The 26,354-nt window shown below is 43.0% G+C and overlaps 1 protein-coding gene and 1 non-coding gene across 2 annotated transcripts in view; one reads left to right on the plus strand and one right to left on the minus strand.

Moving 5' to 3' along the window:
- The first annotated feature begins 8,208 nt into the window (after positions 1-8,208).
- On the plus strand, positions 8,209-8,390 carry LOC122166083. Its single transcript, XR_006170656.1, has one exon. It is a non-coding gene; the product is annotated as a U2 spliceosomal RNA (small nuclear RNA).
- Positions 8,391-22,826: 14,436 nt separating this feature from the next.
- Positions 22,827-26,354, minus strand: part of LOC122166015 (protein fem-1 homolog C-like) — a 40,461-nt gene continuing 36,933 nt past the window's right edge. Inside the window, exon 3 of the mRNA XM_042829474.1 lies at positions 22,827-22,905. Coding sequence (XP_042685408.1) covers positions 22,886-22,905 — 20 coding nt within the window. The 3' untranslated portion in view covers positions 22,827-22,885. The remainder of the gene's footprint in view (positions 22,906-26,354) is intronic.

The raw sequence follows: 26,354 nt of genomic DNA on the forward strand, positions 1-26,354 counted from the left end.
CACGAACACAGACAGAGAGATAAGCTGCAGAATACCTTCTCTTTCATACCCACTGCTCTGCAAAGATGACCCAGTCTTCTCTGACAAGTGATCCTCTTAGTTGCCAAACTCTGCCTCATGTGTTCGGTACTCAAAAATTAAAATCTTAAATAAAAGGGCTATTTTAGGAAGATAAAAGCTTTCTAGAGATGAGGAAAGCTATTTTTATGTATCTAATTAGTCACACTTGATAGTGGCAGTAGCATTATTTGGGTTATGCTGTTATTAACATGATTAAAAAAAAACAAACATATCAGTTGTGAGAGTCTTTTTTTTACCACTAGACCAGAATTCCACCAGACAACAGTGTAACACTTAATTATTTTTTTACAGGTTAATTTTACCTTTGTTATGTAAAGGCATAAGAGTCCCTTTATTAGAGGAGAGTGAATCCTGAAGTATTGAGGTGTGAGATGAGGACCTTCGCTACTACGAGAACAGTTACCATAGTGGATGGAGTTTTCTCAAATGTGTTTAATTTGCACAGCCAAGAATCATTGTTCAGCACTGACTGTCAAATAAAAGCAGCACATGCAACAAGCAGTTGTTTCAAGATATTTCCTCAGATCCTCCAACCTTGACAACTCACCTTCAAAATGCCAGATCGTATTGGTCATACCACAGTGCACGTGTGCCAGGCAATCTGAGAAGCTTTCTACAAACCTACTAAAAGTGTGTTTCAGTCTTCATCATGTTTAGTTTAACAATTAGCCCTTTGTTCAGGAAAAAAAAATAATAATAATTCTCTTTTCTTGGAAACAGTATTTGTACAATCTTTATTAAACAGATATTCATGCATTTGACCAAATATTTGATTTGTATTTTTATCTTCCTGTTGTTTTTATTTTAAAGGAACCCGAGAATCTTCTGAAAGTTTAGAGATTTCTAAATGTTGGAGAAAGTCACAGGAGAAGTAACATATTCAGCAGCAATACCGTGGAATTGGAAGCAAACTTAAATGGAAGAATATTTACAGAGAAATTGTGTAATACTCACCAAAGACATACTAGGTAAAAAATAACCTGTCTCTTCATGTGCATACATTTTATCACAGCTGGAACTTTCCATTAACTCCAGCTGTGCTGTCTTAATGTCCTCATCCGCCTACATTAGATGAGTGTGGTTAGCATCACTCTACAGATCTTATAGAGTGGGAGATGACAGCTCCCTCCTTTTTGTTTTATTCTTGGCTGTTTGGAACCTTTTAAAATGTTTTATTCCATGTGTGATCTGAAGACATATTTGAGAAAATATCTACTGGGTATTGGATGGGAACTGTTAGATCATGGCCCGAATCAGTGATGGTGCACCTGGTAAAGTGGCATAACCAGCCCTGTGTGCACACGTTCAAGCAATTCACCTACCTTACCTGGGTCCATTTCTCCATAACCTCTTTTAAGAACTGGCTGCCAAGAGGGAAACTTCTCTACTTGGAGACTGCTTCCCTCTCGGAGTTTTACAGCAAGCCCTTATCTTCAAAACAGGGTAAGCTTACTCCTTTGTTATCACTGGCTTGAGACTAATGCCTTTATTAGGTCATCTGGAAACTGGTCAGAGGCAACTAGCATAGCCTCTATGCTGTTCCAATACCATATATGGAAGAAAGATAACATAATAGCCTATTTACCTTGATTTTATTCGCAGCATCAGTGAAAGATTGAGAGTAGCAGAGATTTCTGAAGGTTATTGGGTTCTTTTTGTGCTTGACTTTGGTCCACATCCTGTTCATCTATGTGGTATGTTTGGTATGTTTGGTATGTGATATGTCCTGATATGTTTGCCTAAAGTTCAGTTCATTGGGGTAGACTGTTCTTGAGAGTGAAAGCATTGGACCCCCTCTTTTCCAAGGGCCTTATCCCATGGGACACTTCCATGGAAATCCCTGAAGAACACAAAATATGCTTTCCTTTAAGTCCTGATTTTCCATCCCAGAATCCTGAGTGCATCTTATGGTCTCCCCACAGCCAAAGCTGCTTTTGATCTTCACATGCCCAGGGAGCCCACTTTGCTACTGAATCCAGAAGAGCACTACACTTGCTGCTCAGTCACTTGAGTCAGGGTGTTATCATTGATGCTCCTCAGGAACCACTTGGATGGCTGGAGCGGACATCGGGTTGGCTGAAATCTCCTGTGAGGATCAGGATTTTTGAATATGAGGCTGTTCCTGGATTCTTCTCTAGGCCTCCAGTTGTCCATCCTAGTCAGGTGGCCTATGGCATCCCCCATTACAATGTCATCTATAATCGTCTGCTCTTTAGTCCTTGCTCCTAAATTCTCTCTTGGCTCTGCATTTCCAGGCAGAGCTCCAAGCACTCCAACTGCTTGCTTCCATAACACTAAACATCCCCTCCCCATTTTCCCCTTCTGTCCTTCCTGAGCAGCCAGATCCTTTCATTGCACTCTCCAGTCATAGTACATGTCCCGCAGTGTTTCCGTGATCCCACTGAGGTCACAGCCTTGCAGCTGCACACTTATCCCTTAATTCATGATGTTTATTCTTCATACTGTATTATTTAGTACATGCACTTCATAGGGGCATCATACTATGCCGGTTTTTCAGAAATGGTCATGGATTTTTTTTTTGTTTGTTTTATCATTAAAATAATGACGCTTGTAAACACTTCTTTGCAAATACAACTCCGGATAAGCCTCGTTTTGATGATTTTGTGATCTCTTCTTGTCACTTTTCTCCAGGTCTTCTGCTTGTTGACCTTCACTGCTTCACTAGAATGCTGGTGACTCCCTCCCCCATCATTCTTTGTTAAAAGCCCTCCTTACTAGTTGGCCATCCCCCTGGCAAAGATGTCTTTGCCTAATTTCATGAGGAGGATTCCATCTTCCCCAAGCAGATGTTGACATCAGACAAGTTCTCTTGTTCACAGAAACCAAATCATAGAAGTATAGAATAGCCTGGGTTGAAAAGGACCCTGATGATCATCTAGCTTCAACCCCCTGCTATGTGCAGGGTCACCAACCACCAGACCAGGCTGCCACATCCAGCCTCGCCATGAATGCCTCCAAGGAGGTGGCATCCACAACCGCCTTGGGCAACCTGTTCCAGTGTGTCACCATTCTATGAGTGAAAAACTTCCTCCTAGTATCTAACCTAAACCTCCCCATTCTCCCTTGTCCTGTCAATATCCACCCTTGTAAATAGTCATTTCCGCTCCTGTTTATACGCTCCCTTCAAGAATTGAGAGGCCACAATGAGGTCTCCCAGAGCCTTCTCTTCTCCAAGCTGAACAATCCCAGTTCCCTCAACCTTTCCTCACAGGAGAGCTGCTCCAGCCCTCTGATCATCTCACTGCCCTCCTCTGGACCCACTCCAACAGCTCCACGTCCTTCCTGTGCTGGGTGCCCCAGGCCTGGATGCAGCACTGCAGATGGGGCCTCACAAGAGCCAAGTAGAGGGGGACGATCACCTCCCTCTCCCTGCTGGCCACCTCTTTTTTAATGCAGCCCAGAACACAGCTGGCCTTCCAGGCTGCAGGCTGACACTAGCTCTGCAAGCAGTTGTTAGCAGGTGGTAATAGACCCCCCTGCCCTTTACTACCTCTTTCAGGGCTTGGTAGCCACTTTCGATACTATTCATGTTGCCCTTGGCAGAATCACTTCCAACCCAAGCCATTCTATTGTATTTAGAGAGTTGGACAAGCCTCAGCACTCTTTCTACTACAACCCAAACCTGTTTGGGACCCAGCAAGGAGCAGACTTCTGCAGACAGTAGGTCAGGATGGCAGGTGTCTGTCCCTGGAAGGAGGGAGTAGCACACTGCTATCACTTGCTTCTTTCTGCTGCACTCCTAATGGTCTGCTGGCTGTGATGCTTGGCTTGAGAGCAAACCTGGCTCCTCTTCAACACATTTGATAGCTGTCAGCCTCTGGCTGGAACATGAACCTTCTTTCCAAAAGTCATCAGTGTCCATTCTTCACATTTCCCAGGTGCTACATTTACCATTTGGGAGATGCTGTCTGCATCTCCACTGAAGCTGGAATGTAAGGTTTTTGAAGCTGTTGCATGTCTGAGAAGATCCTACTCTCTTTCAGTAAGTGAGATATATTTGCATTTTTACTTTCTTAATATGCATGAGATGTTCTTGTCTTCTGCTATGATTTCTTTATTATGAAGAGAGTTACAAGGCAATTACCTTGGATTCCTACATGGAAGGAGAGCTTGAAAAAGCAGAAATTCCTTATTCAATATCATCTGCCATCAACCTGACCAAAACACATTAGAAATATGTTAGAATAAAGTTGTCTTTCTCTAGGTAGCATACAATTTAAGAGGAAAATTTATTTATATAAAGGGAAAAGGTCACATCACCATGAGGGCCACAAAGATGGTCAAAAGGTTGAAATGCCTTTTCTATGAAGAGATGATCTCCTGTGAAGAAAGGCTGAGGGAATTGGGCTTGTTTAGTCTGGAGGAGGCTCTGTGGAGACCTCCTTGTGGCCTTACAGTACTTGAAAGGAGCTTATACACAAGAAGGGGAGCAACTTTTTCCGCAGTCTGATAAGTAACGTGTCAAGGGGGGATGGCTTCAAACTAAGAGAGGTGAAATTTAGGTTAGATGTTAAGAAATTCTTTACTCTAGGTGTGGTGAGGCCCTAGAACAGGTTGCTCAGAGAAGCTGCCTCCACCCCTGGAGGCCAGGTTGGATGGTGCCCTGGGCAGCCTCATCTGATGGCTGGCAACCCTACCCGTGGCAGGGAGGTTGGGACTTGATGATCTTTAATTTAGCCTTCCAACCTGAGTCATTCAGTGCCTGGTTCAGGCATTGTCTGTTCAGAAATACTTTATGATCCTATGTTCAGTGGGCAATATAGCTGGGCAGCTTCAGATAGCCCTGCAGAACATCCCAGCCCACAGTGGAAAAGAACTCAACCCCTCTTAAAGCACACAGAGTCTTTATTCTCTCAGGCTGTGCCCAGATGTATACTGAGATTCTGTATGTTATGTGGCTGCAGCTGCAAAAGGTTCCAGCATGGCCTCACTCCTGTGTAGTACAGGGGAGAATGACACCTGTGCATGCGGTATCTCCAGCTTTATTCCGAGTTAATTGTGAGTGATGTCTGAATGACCTGATGTATTACGTTCCAATACTAGCCCACAAAAAGTGGACAAGGAAAATTTGAACAATTCTGATCCACCAGAAGGAAAAAGAGACCTTGTGTTACTTCACCACAGCCTACGCAGCACCTTTACTTTTCCTCTTGGTTCTAGTCACAAAACTCACAGGAATATGATTTGCCATAGAATCATGATACCTCAGTGACAGCTTTACATGGAATTCATGCAGGGATAGATTACAAAATAAATGTTTATTAATATGAGGTGCCAAAGGAGTCTAACAGAATTGGCCAGGACAACTCAACTTCTCTCTCTACCTCAGAAAGGCTTATAGCAGTTCCTTAGCATGAATTTTGTGTATCTGAAGTTGCCAAACCATTGAAAACTCATATATACTTATGAGGACACAATGCTATTCCAAAAAAAAAAAAAAAGAGCAGATCCATTCATTTAAAAAAAAAAAACAACAACAAACCTCCTGAGCTCTGTAGTGTCTCAGAACTCATTCACAGTGCACGAGCAGACAAGCTTTCCTTCAAAGATGGGAAGTACCAAGCCCCATAAGCGTACATGGACAACATTGTTCTGTCTCTTTCAAGCTCGCCACAGGTTGTAGGAAAAGGACAGTTTTATTTTTATTAACTAGAGAATGAAAAAATAATTACAATATTAAGCTTGTAATCCTCTCACCCTTGGAACTACTGTATTACATTTCCTCACGTTGATCTTCCACTACCAACCTTCAAACATATTGCCACTTATCACCTGATTACTACATCAGTTCAGTGCAGAACTGTCATAAAGTGTTCAGTGCTGCTATTCAGACACCCTGAAGGCTTAATTTACTGTCTGATTGGCACAGCAAGCACCCACTGCCATCCCTCTGATAGGCACAGCCACCTGAGATTTTATCACACTAGGGACAAAGAACTGCTCATCTCAAGCAGTCAGCTTACAGCAAGCTGCTTTGCCTACCGCTGAAAGAGCAACTTGCCTTGCAAGGCAAGAGCATGTCAGGCTGGTGCAAACACACACCTGTTGCAGTGTTATCTCTGCTCCTTTTCATCAGTCAATCACTGCCACTTCTGGCTTGATGATAGCTGGAAATTTGATCTGTTACTTTTAATACAGGTTCTGTTGCTCTTCTACTAGAGGATCAAACAAGGTATGTCTCAAATAAAGGGCATGGGATCAACTTGTCTTCTAAGAAACAGGTGTCAACGCTGGCTAACAGCTTAGAAATGAAACATTTCCTTTCACCTACAGCAATGTGCATGACCACATTTTTGTCCCCAGCAATTACGTCACTGTCCCAGACTGACCTGGGCTATCTGCCAGGTACCTACCCACTTGCTTTCTCCTCACGGGCCACGGAAAATAGATGAAATTACCATGAGTTGAGCTCAGAACAGGCAGATTGCTTGCTCATTGCCATCGCAGGCAAAACAGACTCAGCTTAGGGTAGATTAATTTATTGTAAAGTAAAAGCAAAGCAGAGAAACAAAACTAAAAGCTCCTTCCTCCTGTTCCTTTCTCAGTTTTGCTCCCAGCTCCTCCCCCTGTCTGGTACATGGGGAAAGGTAATGTCGTCTGTGCTCAGTCCACTCAGCTCCTTTCTGCTATTCCTTCCTCCTCACGCACTTTCCCTGCTTGAGCAGGGAATATCTCCCATGTGGTACCATTGTTCAGGATTGCTCTGAGGCAGGTCCTTTCTGTGGGATACTGTTGTGGTTTAACGTGGCAGGTAGCTCAATACTGCACAGTCATTCTCTCATTGTCCCCCTTCCAAGTAAGATGAAAGAGAATAAAAGAACAAGTAGAGCTTGTGGGTTGAAATATTATTTGCTAGGATTTGCTAGGATAGAAAAAAAAAAGAAAAGCAAAATAGTTTTGAGTATCTCTCTCTGCATATAAATGTATTTAACAAGTGATGTACAATAACTGCTCACCACCCTCCCAATGACCAGCTAGCCCCTGACCAGTAGAAGAGAGTGAGATGCACTCCCACCCCCTTCAAAACTCCTTCTGCAAGATGTCGTATGGCATAAAATATCCCTTCGACCAGTGTAAGTCAGTTGTCCCTGTTCTGTTCCCTCCCAGCCCTTCACAGAGAATAGCCTTGGCTCTGTACAGTGCTGCTTAGGAGCAACTATAAACATTTGTGTGCTATCAATGTTGTTTTTCTCCTAGAACCAAAACACAGCATCAGACCAGGTGCTCTGAAGAAAACAATTCCATTCCAGCTGGAATTAAGACGGTTATAGATCTTGCCTCACAGATTCCATTCCTGCAGTCCCTGCCACTAACAAAGCCTTGCCACATAGACCCAATACACTTACCTAATATACAATGTGAAGCATAATTGAATTAATTTTATTTTGCTTGATAGTAGCTGTCTTTTGTTAAAATTACAGGACATATGCTCTGTTCCTCCTCATTTGAAGTAAAATGATGTATAAATTTATTTTATTTTTCTACTGACTAAATATTTAGTAATCCTTACCATTTCATCGAGATTATGCCTGCATTAGAAATGGGTAAGTGGTGTTGGCAGTTCTTTTACAGTGTGTGCTTGCATCTTCAAAGCACAGTAATACACTGATGCCAAGGACAAACTGCTGGTAAAATCAAGATTTTGTTACCTAATTGCTGGAGGTTTTGATTTTCAGTAAGATACTGAGGTTTTTTCATGACTTGTTCACAGATTGATTTAAGTACCTGCATTTGGAAAAAAAGCACACAATAATGTATTAATAATGGCTAGAATCACTGTGGCAATTTTCTAGAGGGCTTTCAGGTTTGTGAAACTTTAAATAGATTCACAGTGTAGTATCAGCACACAATTCATACTTGGCACCTTGTACATCATGCTGCATGGCTTTAAGGTGATGTGGCTTCTTGTGAGATTGCCTGGCTCTTAGCATGGTTCTGACTTAACCACAATCACAGTGATTGCTTTCCCCATTATGCAACCAAGAGTGTGCTTTTTGAAACCTGGATAAAAGCAAAGTCTTATAGAGGGGATCTGTGAGAGTATTTTTTAATTAGATTTTTGTTAATGGAGCTTTCTGTTGGTGTGATGCAAGTAGATGGCTACAGATCACTTCTTGGCCTTTTGGCTAAGATCAGGTGCTCGCATCAGTTTAATATCTCGTACATCCTCAATAAGAGGACTATATATTGAATTAATTTTGAGGGTTAACAGTTGGACCCAGAGCTTGCTCCCACCTCTCCATGCATCGTTCCAGTAAGCAAATACTTCCAGGCATGGTGCACACTTGTTATTTTGCCTGCCCCAAAATGTGGTGGTTCAGGTCTTTGGCTTCAGGGAGTTCCTAGGCTGTTGCCTAGGGCAAGTGAAGAAGCAAGAATATGATTTGTGTGAGGTGTGACCAGGTGGATGATCTGCCCAAGGAGGAGGTGGAGAGGTTAAGGATACCAGAAAATGTAAGCAGGCAATAGACTGGTGAAATAACTCCGTTCAATACTGATGTGAAACCCCATAAATAGTAGTGAACCTTCTGCACTGCCACTATTGGGCAGAAGGTGGGAATTTAGGAGAGGAGGAGGAATAGAAGCAGTTCTCAGTTCAGTGTCAGAGGCACACCTATCTCGATTCTCCAAGTGTCCCTAGGTGATATGTTTGAGGCTCTGAAACTCAAGGGAGAGATGAGTGAGGATGCGGTGGAAGGTCCACCCATGTGGTTGTCTAGGGCAAAGCAATTGACTCCATGCCTCAAAACCTCCTCAACCAAGAAGGAAAGAAGAGTAAAGGTATCTGAGAAGGATGGAGGGCTTCACACATTGGTCAGACCTTACACGTAGGGAAGCATTCTGCCTCCCTGGAGTCTGGGTCAGGGACATTAGTAGGAGACTCTCTAGTCTGGCTCACCTTTATGGTTATTATCCTTTACTGGTAGCTCAGATTGAGTCAGTCACTGAGGGAAGACTGAGGACTATCACAAGGGACATCAAGGCAATGAATCAAATATTCAACTCTGATAAAAATCTGATCATGTCTCTTTACCAGGCTTTTGTAATCCCTGTCTTAACAGGGAGAAGTATATCCTTCAGTTCACAATGGTGCCTCATTTGCATCACTGTGTTTTGGCAGCACACACATTTGTGACCAGCTGTCAAGGATGAAGCACACAGAGAATAAAATTTTGTCAAAAACCTCAGATGAACACCTCAAGACCTCACGAAGAGCTGCAGCCACTGCCATTGAGATATCCCACTACTTTTATCTTTTTGTTCCCCTCTTTTTTTAATGTTTTGCGAAAAATATTAAACATTAAAATGGTTTGCTACTTATTTATTAATGATAATTTGAGAATTTCCTCTATCAAATAGTGTTGTTGTGCCCTTTGTCTCTGTTGTAGTTTCCACGGAAATAAATAGAAGGCATTACTTTTGGAGTATGTTATGTAGAGCAAGACAATTCCTCTTCACTCAGTGTGGCCCAGGCAAGCCAAAAGGTTGGCCATCCCTGATCTAAAACATCAGAAAAACAATGACTAGCTTTCTTTGTCCTAAATAATTTTATTCTCACACATTTAATTTTTGGTGTTGTTCAGTGGTAGCTTACAGTGGCACTTTTGTGCAGAAGGAGAGGAGGTAGAGCCTGTTTGATTATTTTTTTTAAGAGCACAGATCTCCTGTAATTCAAAGGAAAAGTACTCCCCAATCACCAACGTCTGTTTATTGTATGACAATACTCAGTGGCGCTGGTAGGACACCAGACTCTTCCAAGACAACTACCAGTTAGTTCCTTTGTGTGCAGAACTGACACCTTGCCATGTGACTAATTATTTTCCTAATTAATAGCTGTCAAACTATTATTATCATTATTATTTATTACCATTACTATTATTTATTTAAATATTATTTTCAATTAAATGATCAAACCAGACTTCTTCTAAAACAAGCAGCTATTCATCATCAAGAAAGAAGTTAGATGCCAATATATGGAGATGTAGCCTGGCTAACTTAAAAGGTGCAAGTGCCTCCACACTGGCATGACCGTGGTGTAAACATACATACCCAGTACATACATTATATACACATACCCACTTCCGACATGCTGGAGCACTGAGTTGAAGAAGCATGCTTCCAGCAAGCTCACCATCCCCGTGGGAGGAGCATTTCTTCCTCTTCAAGGAGGTGTTCACCCTACCCAATGCATTTCATGAGATAGGAGCAGCTCATTAATTGTAATGGCTCTGATGTTAGTACCAGGCAGAAACTCACTGGAGGGGGAATGGACAGTTGTTTGCTGCTGCTTTTAGCACGGATCCCAGTGCTGAAGTGTGTACAGCCAGCCACATAACAGGCAGTTGTTTTGTTTCTGTGTTCACCTCAGGGCTATGGTCCACATTTTTTAAACAATGCACCGTTTTAGAACTTTCTTCTTTCTCATACCAGAAAATATTCAGATTTTCAGTGGGACAGAGAAGCAAGAATATTTTTTACATTTCTTTTTAAGCTGATGTCCCAAATCTTCCAGCCTACCCGTTTTCAACCTGTGTTAAGTTTTGCATCAATGAAACAATATCATTCTGAGCCTATTTACTGTAATCAAAAATCAGAATGCACATTGGCATTCGGGTGGTATATTAATCTGTTTTTCTCCTTATATACTGACACACATCCCTATCCAGTTAGGTGACTCATCATATTCTTCATCAGCAGCTTGCTCTGAAAAACAGCAAAATGCATTCCTAGCAATTAACTACTTCTTTAAAAACTCATAATCAATTGAGACTGATGGAAAGAAACAAGGTTAAGCCCCATTTGTGTCATTTAAAATGATAGCGTGGTCTATTTCTGTGCAGCATTAATTTTAAAATGGCAGCATGGTGTGTGATTCATACCCATACCCACCTGTCACATAATCACACGTTTAATTCCATTTAACCACCTACATTCATCAACTTGCTTTTCACCTTTATTCCTTGCTCTTTCATGTTTCACCCAGGCTAATGTGCTCCCAGAGCTCTTCTAAAGCAGCAACAAGACATGTTTGATATATTTTTTTGTTTTCTAAATTGCACTTTAAAGCTTTCAATTGTTATTCAGCTTTGATGCCCAGTCAGTGGGCTAACCTGCTGCTAGAAAAATCCAACTCTGCTAAAAGCACAGCAGACATGACTAAGAGGAGGAGCATGTTTCACAGATGGTACGCAGCAGGCACTGCAGAGGATCTCTGGATCTCTCACTGACCAGTCTTTGCCTGGTGCATGAGGCCCTGCAGCCAGGCAGGGGACATCCCAAGCCTCACAGCCTTGTGGATTAATGCCAGACAGTTCAATTAGTTTGACTTTCCCACGCAATTGGGATTCAGAAAGTGTTTTAAGCGAACGATCTGAATGAAGCTGTTTCTTGAGAGCAGTTTGGTGTCTGTGGAGGTATGAACCAAGCAACATCTGCAAAGAGTCCAGACGTGAGGATTTTGTCCACAGAATGAAAAATATTGCAGAGCCAAGATTAGTTCAATAGGTGGTACTCAAATATTAAGATTCTTACTTCAATATCATAGTTATTTTTAGGAGTCAATGAAGAAAAAATACTAAAAAAATTCAGGGGATGAATAATCTTAGTGCAGGAAAGGATGCCAAAATGTCAGTAAGTATCAAAGCTGCAGGTCTCGGAGCAGCTGAGAACTGATTCCAGCAAGACAGTCTGTGGCAAGCTCTATCACAAAAATAACGCTGGAGATTTCTCTCTCTGTGCCTACTCAAAAGCCATATCCTATTTGAGTGCCTTCCTTGTTTATGCCTAATGAATTGAGATGTTATTCAGACTAAAGGTTAAGGAATTAATTATAATTTTATCTGGGATCTTTCATTAAGGCTGATTTAACCCATGAGTTTAATGTAGGCTAGTTTAGCGTTGATTTAGCGTTGATTTAATGTAGGCTGATTTAGCAGAAGGAATCAGGACATTAATTTAAGGACCAGTATATTAGCTTAGCAAAAGGATCAATTAGTGCTGGTACTAAAACTTTCTAGTTTAGATTTGTGTGGAGCAAAACTTCACAGAAGCACTGAGGTCACAATAAACCACTTTTCTCTTTGGACCCACCAGGCACAAGGATTTTTCCCTTGAATTCACATACATTGGTTTGGGCTATAGTGCACCAACTTAGAAAGCTGCTCTTTATGGCATGACAAGAAATAGGAACTTCCCAAATTGAGGAAATACAGCTAAAGGTAGGCTGAATGTCATTATGATGAAGATGATGTTAGAAAAATGAGGAGGAAGGAAGTGGTCAAAGACCACCAGAGGTCTTTGCTAATGTCCCAGATGGACATTAGCATATATTAAGGAGTTATAAGAAACTCCTTATATGTGTTAAGGAAAAAAATGAATATGTAAGCCAATGTATTGCATATGTGTGCCTTGGACATGCTTGATTTGTTAAGTCACCTGGAACATAGAACAAAGAATAAAATAACACCGCTTTCCAACATCATGTTGGAGTTGGAGAGTTTTCTTCCTGAGTTTGAGAGGACCAGCTGCTCCTGAGTAGTGCCTTTGGTGCAGCGTGGTCCATTTTTCACAGTGCTGTTCCTCCAAGGCTAGCTGCATCTTGTGCTCCTGGACTGGCTGCTTGAAACCCACGTGGTGGGGTGGAACAGAAAGTCATTGGGGCAGCTATGCCAGTTGAGCCTATAATGTGAACTTTAGTGATGTTTTTTACTTTGTAGCTTGAGCACAGACTGTGTGGCAATGGAACGCTGTGGAGGGAAGGGCGCAATGCAGTGCTACCTCCACCTCTCAGAATCGCCTGGGTTGGAAGGGACCCCAAGGATCCTGAAGCTCCAACCCCCTGCCACGGTCAGGGCCACCAACTTCACATTTAATACCAGATCAGGCTGCCCAGGGCCCCATCCAGTCTGGCCTTGAACACCTCCAGGGATCTGGGCAGCCTGTTCCAGCACCTCACCACTCTCTTAATAAAGAACTTCCCCCTGACATCCAGCCTAAATCTTCCCTCTCTCAACTTCAGACCATTTCCCCTTGTCCTGCTATTATCTACCCTTCCAAAGAGTCCTTCCTGTTTATAGGCTCCTTCTCATGCTGCCACACACTCAGCTTAATCAAAACCCATCTGTGTTACACCTGGCATGCCTTCCCCTTGATGAGTAACACAGTGATTACTGGCAATAATATTTTAACCTACTACACTTTAGAGGCGTGTGCTTGTCATTAAGCAGACGTAAGTTTCCTTGTTTAATTATTAAACTTGGGCTGGTGTTATTTCATAAAATAGTTTAGTAAGTTAACACGCTCACTGTGGAAGAAATATGCAGAATGCTTATGTGGTGCTGACAGATTATGAAATATTCAACATCTCAAAAAGCTCACAACATGACTTTGATTGGTTTTGTGACAGTTCACAGATCTGGCATTTTTGATGGATTTGGATTAAATCAGTAAAACATGCATGTTCAAGGTGGAAAACAACTTCTCTGTGTTATGTTTCAAGCCACACCAGTATTCAAAATTAAACTTAAATTACAGCCAGTTCAAGTTATGGCAAATACTTTTATACATTTTTATATGTTGGCTAAATGCAGTCCTGTGAACAGTGACAAACATGCAGCTGTGCTTTCCATTTGATAAAGGAATCCAATCAGTGGGAATTTTAGCGGTTTATCTGCCTTTCAGGTATGCCTGGGCCTCCTTTTCTCTGTGACTAAAAGGAAATCTTGGAGTGGATCAAAGAAGACCTGTGGAAATCTTCAGGGGGAATCTGTTCTGATCCTACCTCATGTGTGGTAAATGCCCAACTGATCTAGTTTCAAGGTGCCAAGCTGTCATTCTGAACATGCCTATGAGCCATGCACCAGGTGACAGAATAAGACAGAGCACACGCAGGTTTTTTTTCTCTCCTTTGAGTCCCGTTTCACACTGCAATTGCTGCAGCTATTTTTCAGCTCCTGCTGTAGAGGGAAGACTGTAAAAAACAATTATAGACCTTCTCTGAGCAGTGCTTTGGGAGCACGGACGTCACAATACAGCAACCCCTTTTCTATTCCATTATCTAAAGAAACACTGTATTTTTTGCATAATTTCTGTTGTATCCATCCTGTATTTTTCTGCTGTTTGTGTTATCATTTCTGAGTGTGTGGTGACCCAGTATTTACCTCTGGAAGTAGCTCTGAGTCAGTGATTCCTACCACTTCCCTGCAGAAATGCAGTAGATGACAACAGGCTGTTTGAACTCCAGTGGATTCCTGTTGCGTCAGAGACCCATTGAGTTCCTGCCTTGCCCTCACAACCACTAATTTGGCTAACAACAAATGCTCAGTCACAGAATAGCCTGAGAATGGCATTGTGCATTTGCAAAACTAGGGGCATCAAGTGTTGTTTTGTGTGAAATAACTTAGCAGTTTTCACACTGACTTTAATAAGCTCCGTCTGTGCCCCTTTGAAAAGAAAATGTGCACTCCTGAAAATCAGCACACCTTTTGTGACAACGTGCCCATGTGTGGCTGTCAGCTAAGCAGCATGTGGCAGCCTTGTCCTCAGCTCTGCCCCAGGTTCACCACAGCTATTGGTGTTAGGTGTGTGCTCTGCAGACCAGAAATGCTGAAATGGCACAAGGGCAGAAGGTTGGAGCTCCTGGTTACCTAGGGATTGTGGGACCACTGCAAAGGTGTTCTGGCTTTTAGCTGCAAGGTGCCTGTGAGCAGGGCAAAAAAACATGACCAGTGTTTCCAGACTGGCATGTACAACCATGTCAGTGGTGTACTGCAAATCAGAACCTTGTCAGCCTTTGTCCTTGTCAGCCAAGCTAAGCTTATGTGCCTTGTCTGGTCTACAGAGAGAAAAAATCAGTTAGGATGTTAGCATGTTGAAATGATGAGTTAGTCCTTTTAGCAAATTTGGAACCACAATATTTTGGAAGAATATGGTAGCAGGCTTGCTGGCTGTCCAGGGCCCAGGTTTCCTGGTTGCGTTGCCTGGGCTCAAGAGGCAGACACAGGTCAGCATGCTGACACACAGCACACCTCCAGGCAAGCATGGGACCTGGCATCCATACGCTTCCATCCCTGCAAGGACCAGGCCTCTTTCCCAGAGGAAAACATAGGTAAAGGAAGTAGCTGCTTGGCAGTTAGGATATAATATGCAATTACATGGTAGCCTTAGAGCTCTGTTGGATGACTTTTCAATATCAAGACAATGTTCACAATGTACTTTTGCTGCTCTTTTGCTCATCTCAAAGAGCAGCGGTGGTGCTTGATTTCAGAGCTTCTGTGGGTGAGAGCACTGCTGGGGCAAAGCTATCAGCAGGTTTCTGCCAGCACCCACATCCACAAATGTGGGCTGCAGCAGACGATAAGACTGCACCATTCATGCTGTTGTGGAACAGCTCAGAAAAAGTGTTCCTCATTTCTCAAAACACTGCAAAAAATTCATTAGAACCTAGCTGGGCTCTCATTTGTACTTGTGCCTTGGATCTAGCAGTGCATAGAAATAAATGGCACTTGGACTGGGAAAGGAAAACAGCAACTTGTGCAACCTCTGATGAAAGCTACCATGGCACAACTGGTCAACGTTTATGGACATCGCTAAGAGGTGCATTTTAAAAAGAACTCAAAAATGCTATAGAAGATACGGGGAGTAGGAAACACGCCGCACAGCTGGTAAGAACAAGAACACGCTCATACCAAAACTGCACCGACTCTTTCATATTTACTGAGCCAGAAGTAAAGCAGTTGTTATTTTAATGGCTTTTTGACACTTTTCAGTACTGAATAAATATGTGTTTCTAAAGGCTGTCCTGTAACTATAAAACCAGAATGTCCAATGAGGAATGACTTCAGTGTGCAGGCACAGCCCCTTTCACCTTTTCTTTGCCCACACCTACTCAGCACCATCCCCAGTCCTGTGACCCACCCACTCATTATGCCAAATCACAGCATCTCAATCAGACACCATAACAAACCTGGCCAGATCATGGGTTTTTTGGGACAGGCTGAAGATCAGCCCCAGCGTTTGTATGGTCCGAACATCGATTTGGCTCTTGCAGTCCTGCACAGTTAATTGAATGTTTTTACCCCTGGACATACCCATAAGTGATCCACATTCCCCAGTGCCTGCCCCACTGTAGCATCCTTGCCAGTTTTCCAATGTCAGCTATGTTGGAGTTCATAGGTGGCTTACCGTGCTGCTGTTTGTTGGCCAGATTTCAATCCCAGCTGACCCAAAAGCTTCACTGGAAATGACTCTACTCCTTTCCACAACTCAGTGGAAAGGATGCACAGCAGTCTTCTCTAAGGTTGGAATTACATTCGAGCAACGAAAGTGAAGTTCCAACAGAAACCACAGGTACTCGTGACAGACTGCAAAGCATACTCGGTGAGGAAACCACTGCTAAATATAAGAGATTGCTGATTAATGAGTAAGATTTCATGCAGCAGAAAGGACTTCTCCGCCAGCTTCACTAGCATAGAATCAAGGTGTAGGAAACCTGATAATGGAGGGGGTGGGGCTGGGGGTAGTTTACTATTGAGTAGATTCTGAAATATTTTCAGAAACAGAACAAAATCATGTTTTCATAAAAGAACAGGAAAATACCCAAGCCTGAGATAATCCTTTCAGTGTGACAAACAGAGTGGAATAAAATGTGTTAACTACAAATAATCACTAAAGGAAATAAATGCATTTCCATGTTAATACAGTGCTATCGCAAATCATTCGTATGGGAATGGATATGTACAGAAACTGCTTACGAATGACACAATTTACTGTAGGAAACTTGTATTTGGTAAGTAAATTCTGAAGGTGTTGAAGATGTAGTTGAAGTACTAGTGCTGCTACTTGTGATGTAGTTGGCTAACTGACTGGGAAATCTCAGTTCCTACAGCTTTGCTTCTGTTCCTTTGTGTGCCGATTTTAAGTACTTCTACAATCAAACTGCTAATGAGATGTAGAGGTTGTATGAAAATATAAATGTTTTATCAGTTGTTCAAAGACCTGGAAGGGACAGGGTTTATTGTATCCTTTGGTGGAGATATCTGTGCAGGAGGGGTAATGTTATGTGCTTTTGCATCTCTGCAACACCCAGTGTACTTGCAGCTTGCCTTCAGTAAGCATGCAGTGCAAATTGGCAACACTCGTTCCTCATGTGTGCTTGCAGGCAAAAATAATAGCCTGAGCAGGCTGAAAGACAAGCCTGAAAAACAGGAAATCTAATTGCTGGGACACTGTAATAACTATAATATTGTGATTGAGAACATAACTGGTAAGCAAGTGGATAATGAACTGATGAGAAGGATGCCTGGATTCCATCGAACTGCGGCAGCCACAAGGCAACTGTGATAGTGTCCAGAGGCAGCACACAAATTGGTATGGGCTGAATACATGGTGCTTGAATATGTGCTCAGCATAAGGAAAAACTGCCCCATTAGAGATGTGTGCTGGGTGCATGCTGGGTGCTAGCAGTCAACAAGCCTAATGTAAAACAGAGGAGGCTGCCTGAGCTCAGGTCCTGGCAGGCAGTGGTACAGATGTTCTCAGAAGAAGATCAGGAGGATGCAAGGCAGTGTGGCTGGATGAGCTCCATCCTGCATGAGGAGCACAGGCAGACTAGAGGGGATCACTGCCCAGCAGTGTTTTGCTGGCATTGTAAGCCTCATATTGGCAGGCTACAGTTTATCCCTGGGGCTGTCAAAAACTCTCTGCAGCATTTGCAGCAACAGGTCGTCTGCTGACAGAAAAATGGCTATGTATAAAACTAAGTAGATGAATAACATAAATAGCTCAGTTGAGCACAAAGCCATCCAGGTGAAGAGGCCTGCCATGGTGCTTAGCAGACAGACCAGCACTCTGGCTTTCTCTCCTGGAGACGTAAGGTAACTCAGTAACCACTGGACAGGCAGAGGAACTCTTAGGCTGGGCCTGATGGCTAAGGGCATTCACTTGAGGCACAGGAGACAAAGCCAGGCCTGGGCGCTGCTGACACAATGCAGTGTAATGCTCCAGTGCTCCAGGGCCAAGCGCAGAGCTTGAGTCCATTGCCTGGCAGCTGGGCAGAGGAGGACCAGTCACATGGGCCTTCTCCCACTTTCCTGCCTTCTTTCTGCAGAGTGCAGTGGTTTGCATGCTATGGAAAGATGGAAGAAGGACACAGAATGGGAGTAGCGAGTATTTCAAGCATGGAAAAACCCACGTGAGGAACAAAAGTTTGTGTTTCGTGATAGGGAGCTGGTCACTAAAAGTTCCTCAGGATCATTAAAATGAAATAAGAAAGAACGAGGTTAATTTTAAAACACCGTCCATTATAGTCTGTGAGCATTTTTCACACTGAAGTATTAAAAAACCTTTTATGAGAGGAAGGAGTTTAACATAATTTATACCAGAAATTTTGATCATTGCAGTAAAGAAATCAGGCTTACATTGTGGCACTGACATTTTATGACTCTTAAGCCTTTGGGACCCTGCTGAAGATCTGTAAACAATGTCATAATCAATGCTTCAGCAGATCAGTATAATTGGCATGTTGGCAGGGCAGGGGTAGAAAGGGACCTGAGCAGGAAAGTGGGAACAACCACTTTATATCACACACCTCTTTCCAGTTCTAGGGCACCTATCACTGAGCTCCAGCCACTGGGGTTACACCAGAGATGAGTTTAGCCTGTTATCTGCAGAACTTTTCAGTTGCATTGTTGTTGCTATCCCCATGTTGCTGAAGCATTCGTGGCATATGGGATGTAGTGAAACACAAAAATCCTTCAACTACTGACCAAATGCTGTGAAACTTGTAGGTGGCTCAGTATTCAAGCATTTTCAGTACCAGATTATTAGCAGGATGCTGTGTACAAGCCCACAGCACACTTGAAAATTTTGTAGATTATTAATGTGGGCAGGGAGAGATGAAACATTTCAGATTGTTTTATAGGTCTATTACCTAAAGTGCATCAGGATCTGAGTGATCAGCTAGTTTGGAGTGTGTCTATAATGCCTGATTTGCAGCTCTTTGAGGCAGAGCCCAACTCTCAGCATGTGCTTTCCTAGCTCCCAACCAAAGCAAGCTCTAGATGTGCATCAGCTCACAAAATTCCAGCTATTTTAATGGAGATAAACCAGTGCATAGAACACAAGCCTGTCTTGTCATAGGAGGCTTTGAACAGCTGTATTAAACTCCAAGTAAATAATTTATTAATTATTACCACAGATGTTTTAAGAAGAACATTTCAAGATGATGAATTGTCTTTGGTAGGATTTACAAAGAGGAATACAGCGTAGGATAGAGCCTATGTCAAAGAATTATTCAGCAAGAGAGATATGAGCAACTGGGGAAGTGTTACAGGAAAGCAAGAGAGCATCCTGCAATATAGGTTATGACAGCTGGGACTGAGTATATTATTTCAGATATACGTATCAAGATAACTTTGCCTCAAAATGAACTAGAAAAATAAATTGGGAAGGAGCTGATTCCCTGACATTGAGGAGGATAGGAAAAGCCAGGTGGCTTGGGATGTGCAGAAGGTATTTTGGGAGTTATGGATTAAAAGAAGATAGAATTCTTGCTAATGTGCCATATTGCAGGGACAGTTGCCATAGCACCATTTGCTGCTAAGAATAGATTTCTATAGCCCAGCAGTAGGTCACAATATTATAAGAGGATGTTTTTCATGGGATTCAAATGAATTCAGACAAAACACAGGGCCCTCTACACTGAGAAGTAGGAAATGTAGGCAAGGCTGAGGTGGGGTGATTTGACTTGGGATTTGGTATTTGATGTGAGATTCCATGACAGCAAAGCAGCCTGTGATACACAGTCTGTCACACCTGCACCTTGTTTTGGGAGGCAATGTGTCAGAGCTTGGATTACGAGTCATATTTTAAATTAGAAGATTTTCTGAAATTATGGAAGGATTGAGGCAAAACAATAACCAAAGACAGTACTTCCCCTCACCCACCAGTTTTTCCTGTGTAGGAAATCTGGCAGCAAGTCTGATATAAAAGAGTTCAGTGTCCTGAACAACGAAGTTTCCTTTCCGCAGCTGCCTTCATAACTTGGCTGGCATTGCAGCTGCCAGTGTGAAAGCAGCATGGCAACCACCAGAAGCATACCAGAGGCACTGTGACAACACTGCCTATGCCAGCTGCAGAAATACCTTGCCCCAGAGCAGCTAGAAGTGGTCTGACTGGCTGAACTTGTGCTGTGCACTGCGGTTCCATGGAACTGCTATTGCTTCCTGAGCAGTTAGCAGGCAGAGTCACGGAGAGGTTGATCAGCACAAAACTGCTCCCAGTACTGCAGGGAGAAGCTCGCTGCTAATGTTCCACTCTCTGACTTACCTTTGCTGCGTCGCCTAGGCTAGGCTGCACACTCAGTGTGTGATGGATAATTTTGCACAAGTGTTTGTTTTGAATTGGTGCAGGGCTGAAAAGGAGAATTCAGAAAAGCAAAAGATAATGGCAGACTCCATGAAAACGAGCTCTTTTTGTCACTTAGGACATTTCTGACAAAGACAGTGCTCATTTATGGGACACGCAGTGCTATCCCTCATTGCAGATCTGGTGAAATCCAAGAGGCTTGCTGCAGACCGGCAAGCTATGGCAGAGGTTGCTGACTCCTTTTTAGGAATTGTGGGGGATTATTGTGTTCCAATGAAATGTCAAAGAATGGGAGAATAGGGTAAGGAAGAACAGAAGGGTAACAACAAGAGTCTGTCTTCTTCAGAGGATGTCAAGTAAGTATGCTGACTCCATGAAAAAACACTGATTCATGTTCTGCATCTTCGCACTCCTACAGAAAAATAGCTTGTTCTGTGCTGTATCTGCAAATTCCCAGTCTATGCTCTCAGCACAAGGAGAGCTTTTTGAAACTTAGGCACATAGACAAGAGATTTACACTGACATTACAAAAGTCAGTTCTTAAAAGTCAGCAGATTACTAATATCTTCCCTGCATTCTTTTTCTTACTTGCCTGAACTACACACAGACCATAATGAAATCTTTGTTACTTTTTCACTGTGACATTCACAAGGAGATGTCCACTGGCTGTATACATTTATTCCATGAACATCTGCATGATGCTGTCTCTTTCCCTTTCTGTTTCACCTATATCTCTGTGAACCAGTTCATCTTTGATAGGATTAAGCCTTGACATTTTAGAGATGCCTATGTGCTGGGCTGCAGTACAAGCCTTTGATGCACACAAAGCACTCCCCATGAAGATATATAAGAAGTGAGAGATGAAAAGGTCCTTAAGCATTTGTGAGTCAGTGCAGGGCATAGTGGAGAGAATAGTTACTGATTTATTTAACGAGGCTTTCCGGAGGAAGCTAGAGTGTGCCAGTGGAAAAAGAGCTGTATGCCTCTCCTTGCCACAGCCTAACTTAACAGTTCAGTACAAAGCATGACTGCCTATGCTGACCTATAAACGGGATGATTCTGATAGTACGGCTCAGAAATAGGAGTCAGTTGACAGTCAACATAGGGACTATCAACACGTGGACTTCTCATTAATTGTAATGTCCCATAACAAGCTCATCTTTGTAGCTATGTAGGAGAAATGTGAAGAAACGTGGATAATCTAAGCAAAGAAAGCTCTTTGCAACTGTGCTCTGGGCATGAAAGTTTGATTAAGCTAGGAAGAAGCACACAGGAAATGGCTGTGCATGGGAAAAAAAAGAAAAAAGTGAGTAGAAGTGGGATGAACAGAACCAGGTCATTTCTCTCACTGTGTTTTATTTAGGCCAAAATCACTGCACTATGTAGAGGACACGCTTACAGGAGTGAAGTCCACAGGCAGCAAGGAGACACCTGCTCACTGGAATCCAGCACACAGTTTGTAAGAGGAAAATCTGCCTCAGCTCTGTGTGAGACAGGGTCAGGCACCTGCAGAGCACACTAAGCTGTTTGTGGTAGTGCCCACATACAGGTGTGCTGGGTGGTACAGCATGTGACATACAACTGTGAGGCTGTAATGAGAAGCAGAAGGCGTATCAGTACAGAGCTGGCAAAGTTTAGCCCTCTGCAAATTGGGGTTACTGACTGATCCCCAACCTGCAGCCATCCTGCCCACGCAGATCTCTTGGGTGGTGGTTCTGCCTTTCTAAGGGACAGTGGCTTGCTTCATCTCATGCCTGGCCAGGAGGTGGAGGGAGACATCTGCCCCAGGGCTGCAGTGGGAAGCCCAGCCCAGTCTTTCTGTTGAGGATACCCCAGCAAGGGTGAAGGGCTTCTACAGCAGCCTCTTGGGTTTTTTACTTACCAGCTGGTAGCTCTGCTATAGTGAAAAGGCACCAAAATGACTAAGGTACTATTAAATGTAATAGTTGTGTTGTGGAACATGTAGTAATAAGGCTATGAATTGTCAATATACACATATTCTGAGTCACTGCCTTTAGAGAAAGGAAAGAATTTGGGTCATAGTAAGGCAGAAAAATATATATATTCAACTATACTCAACTCACTTTCCCATATCACTAAGAAATGAAGACCTTCACCCTTACTGGGTGTCATACTCCCTGTATCTTCCCTCTTTGCTGTTGATTCCTTGCTCTTGCTCTCTTGTTTTCTTTCCTAGCTTTCCTCCCCCTTCAAGCTTTCTCCATTGCTCAGAGATGCAGGCAGCAAACACTTCCATCCTTACCAGGTATGGCTGCTGCTTCTCCCATTCACCTGTCCCAGTTTCATCTCATGCTGAGCTACTGGCAAGAAGAGACATCAATCTTGGAGACAGAAACAGTGCAAGGAATTGAATTTGCAGCCCTTCCCTGGAGCAACCAGACCTGTGTGATGTATCTTCTCAATACATGTTGCTGATGGCTATAGAGGAGAGAAAAACACCTATTGTTTCCCTTTCTTGCTCTCTAGTTTCCCAGTGATATTTACTTACTGTGGCTTTTATCCACCTTCAGAAACAGTTCACAGGGAGGGGGCTCTTCATATAGCAGTCTGGGAAGAACTGTTTAAACATATCAGCTGCAGGCTTGAATGTGTTACATACCAGAAAAAGTCAGCTAGGCATTATTTTTCCACACTGAAGCAATCAGTAATTCCTGGCAAATACTTCTCTTGCATGGTGCATATGAAACAATCTCAGACGTTATTACTATGAAACAGCAACGTGTGCCTTTCCTTTTCAAAAAGCTCTTCACACTCCTTGTCTGTCTTCTCAAAATCTGAAACTGACAACCAAATCTTGGAAATGTGAAACAAAGGTCCAGGATAATAAAAGTTGAATGGGCATAAGCAATACCCCTGACCCTGGGGGTGTTCAAGGAAAGGCTGGATGTTGTGTTGAGGGACATGGTTCAGTGGGAGCTATTGGGAAGAGGTGAACGGTTGGACTGGATGATCTTTTAGGTCTTTTCCAACCTTGGTGATTCCATGATTCTATGACTCTATGATTCTATGAATACCAAAGGTGTCACTTATCAGCTTTGGATAGGAGTACATTTGGACCCAATTGACTGCAGCTTACTAAAACTCTGTAGTAGAGTCTCAGCAAAAAGAGATTGAGAAATACAAGCAACACACACATCATAGAATCATAGAATGTTTTGGGTTGGAGGAGACTGTTAAGATCACCTAGTTCCAATCCCCTGCTGTAGGCAGGGACACCTCTCTCTAGACCAGGTTGCTCACAGCCCCTTACAGCCTGGTCTTGAGTGCTTCCTTGAAGGGGGCATCCACGACTTCTCTGGACAATCTGTTCCAGTGTCTCACCACCCTCACAGTAACGATTTTCTTCCTAATATCTAGTCTAAATCTACCCTCTTCCAGTTTAAAACCATTTCCCCTTATCCTGACACTAAATGCCCTTATAAAAAGTCCCTCCCCAGCTTTCCTGTAGGGTCCCTTCATGTACTGGAAGGCTGCTATGATGTCCCCTGGAGCCTTCTCTTCTGCAGGCTGAGATATCTGTGATACTACTTAATAAAAATGTCAGAACAGGCACTTTTTAAGTGGAGAACATTCATTTTTCAATGCTGTCATTCTATGTTTTTTATTCGGACAGAATTTTGGCATCTTTCCTGGGTTCTACTGATGCAACAAATGTCTGCTGTGGAGAAGAACTGGTTTTTTTTTTGGCCACCAGGGTCCTAGCTGTGGGCTGCTTTGGTGTAGATGGCAGCAATGATAGCAAGGCCTATCTGTGAGATAGGACGCAGCACTTGCAGAGGTGCAGACACTGAAGCTGCAGATGACCTCACTTAAGGGTTCGCAGAAAGGCAGGCAGCCCTAATCCCCCCTGGGAACACTGGGCTGAGAATAGCAGCATGGGCACTGAACCCAAGCACTGCCTGGGGTGCTCAGCTCCTCCCAGCTGCCTGTTTTTCAGAATCCTGTAAGGTATATTTGATTCCAAAGCATTAATCAGCTACAAGAGGTGCCATTTTGTGGCTAACATTCTCTGGTTGGGATACACCAGGCTGCTTGCAGGGCAAACTGCACTGCGTTGGGTGCAGGGTCTACTGCTGGCATTGTCCTTCAATTTGGTTAGCTAGATTTTTAACACTGCATCAGCCAGTCAATGAGTAAAGAAAAGAAATGCACTTGATGTTAGGTTAACAACAGTAGTCCATTTTCTCCTTCCTCCAATTAACCCATTATTTTTATCTCCCTGACGCATGCATAGTTCTCTTGTTTGGGAGGAATTAGTTGGTGAACATAAGTGCTACATCTCTTCAGTTATGCTGGGCTTGTTTTGTGAAGTCCTTTGCTATTGCTTGACATAAAATGCCTATTGCCATGCTATTATGGAAAACTGCAGAACAAAGCAGGTATCTCTCTAATGCTATTACCCTTCGTGTCATTGCCTGTAGCCCCCATGGTAGGAAATAAATCTCTGACTTGAGGTGAAGTGCTTTGTATAATGGTTTCAAAACTGGATAAACAAGTTTTATGAGCATTCTCTTCTTAACTCATTTGGCATTATGCACAAAATTAAGTTCACCTTTTGCTAATTCAGTGACTTTAATAATGCCAAAGGTGCTTTTCTTTCAGATAAAGCGTTGCATGTACAAATATGTGCATGTGTATCTATCATCTGTACACAGTACAAATGTACTACAGCTCAGGTTTCCCATTCCATACATCTGAGATGATCGCTTTCTTCAGATGAAAAACATCTCCTATCACTGTGTATCCAATTAGACACAGGCACAAAAATCTTCTGAGCTTTTGGTCACATCAGTGTTCTCTGAGCATTAATTTCTCTCCCAGGAAAAACTACTAAAATGCAGACAACTCTCTTTTCACTTTAGATTACATGAAACCAGATGGTTCAACTCTCCTGTCCTGTCCAGAAACGTACCTGTATCCTTGTGAAGAGTAGGGGCATCTCCTTGATGTTGAACTTGAGTTTGAGAGAGGTAGAGGATTTTTAAAAGGGCACAAGCATTTTCTGGTCACAGGATGCCACGACATCGCTAACAGGGGCTGGGGAAGGTTTTGTTTGGCAAGGATCATAGAATAATAAAATGGCCTGGGTTAAAAATGACCACAATGATCAAATAGTTCCAACCCCCTGCTGTGTGCAGGGTCACCAACCAGCAGACCAGGCTGCCCAGAGCCACATCCAGCCTGGCCTTGCATGCCTTCAGGGATGGGGCATCCACAGCCTCTTGGGCAACCTGTTCCAGTGCCTCACCACCCTCTGTGTGAAAAAAATTCCTCCTAACTGGATCTAGTGGATGGCTGGGGCCATGCACAGGGGCTTAAAAGCCACCATCACAATTGATCTCAGGTTAAAGCATCACCACCACCTCTCCAACTGTAGCTGGGGTGATATCCCATGGGAAGACACAGCAATTGCCAGTGTATTGCAGCAAATGAACTGCAGAGCATATCTGTGAAGGAATGGCACTTCTTCAGCTGGTCTTGCTGTTTTTCTGTCTCTGCTTTGCTAAAGATGGTGGTTTTTTTAGGTTTCTTCATGCTCCTGGGAGGGGGAGAAGCAGAGAGACAGTGAAATGAAATGCTAGGCTAGTCAGTAGTGAGTAACGAGTCATTGCATCACCCACAGGAAGAGCACTTTCAGGCAGGTATATTAGATATACTTGATACCCATCTGCAAGTATACCCACAGTTATGAAATGATACGTTATGTTTAACAACGGCTGCATGTCCATGCTCAGGAGTGCTCTGCATGCTAGATGGGCTATTACACCAGAGAGCTTCATTGAGCATGAAGGTGAGGAATGTTTTTCCTTTTTCAAACTGTGTTGTAATCAAATTCTAGGTAGAAGGGGGACTGATTTTTTCCCTTT

Source organism: Centrocercus urophasianus, unplaced genomic scaffold (assembly GCF_019232065.1).
Source record: "Centrocercus urophasianus isolate 14NV4802_14NV808 unplaced genomic scaffold, USGS_Curo_1.0 seq_31, whole genome shotgun sequence".
NCBI classification, from domain to species: Eukaryota; Metazoa; Chordata; class Aves; order Galliformes; family Phasianidae; genus Centrocercus; species Centrocercus urophasianus.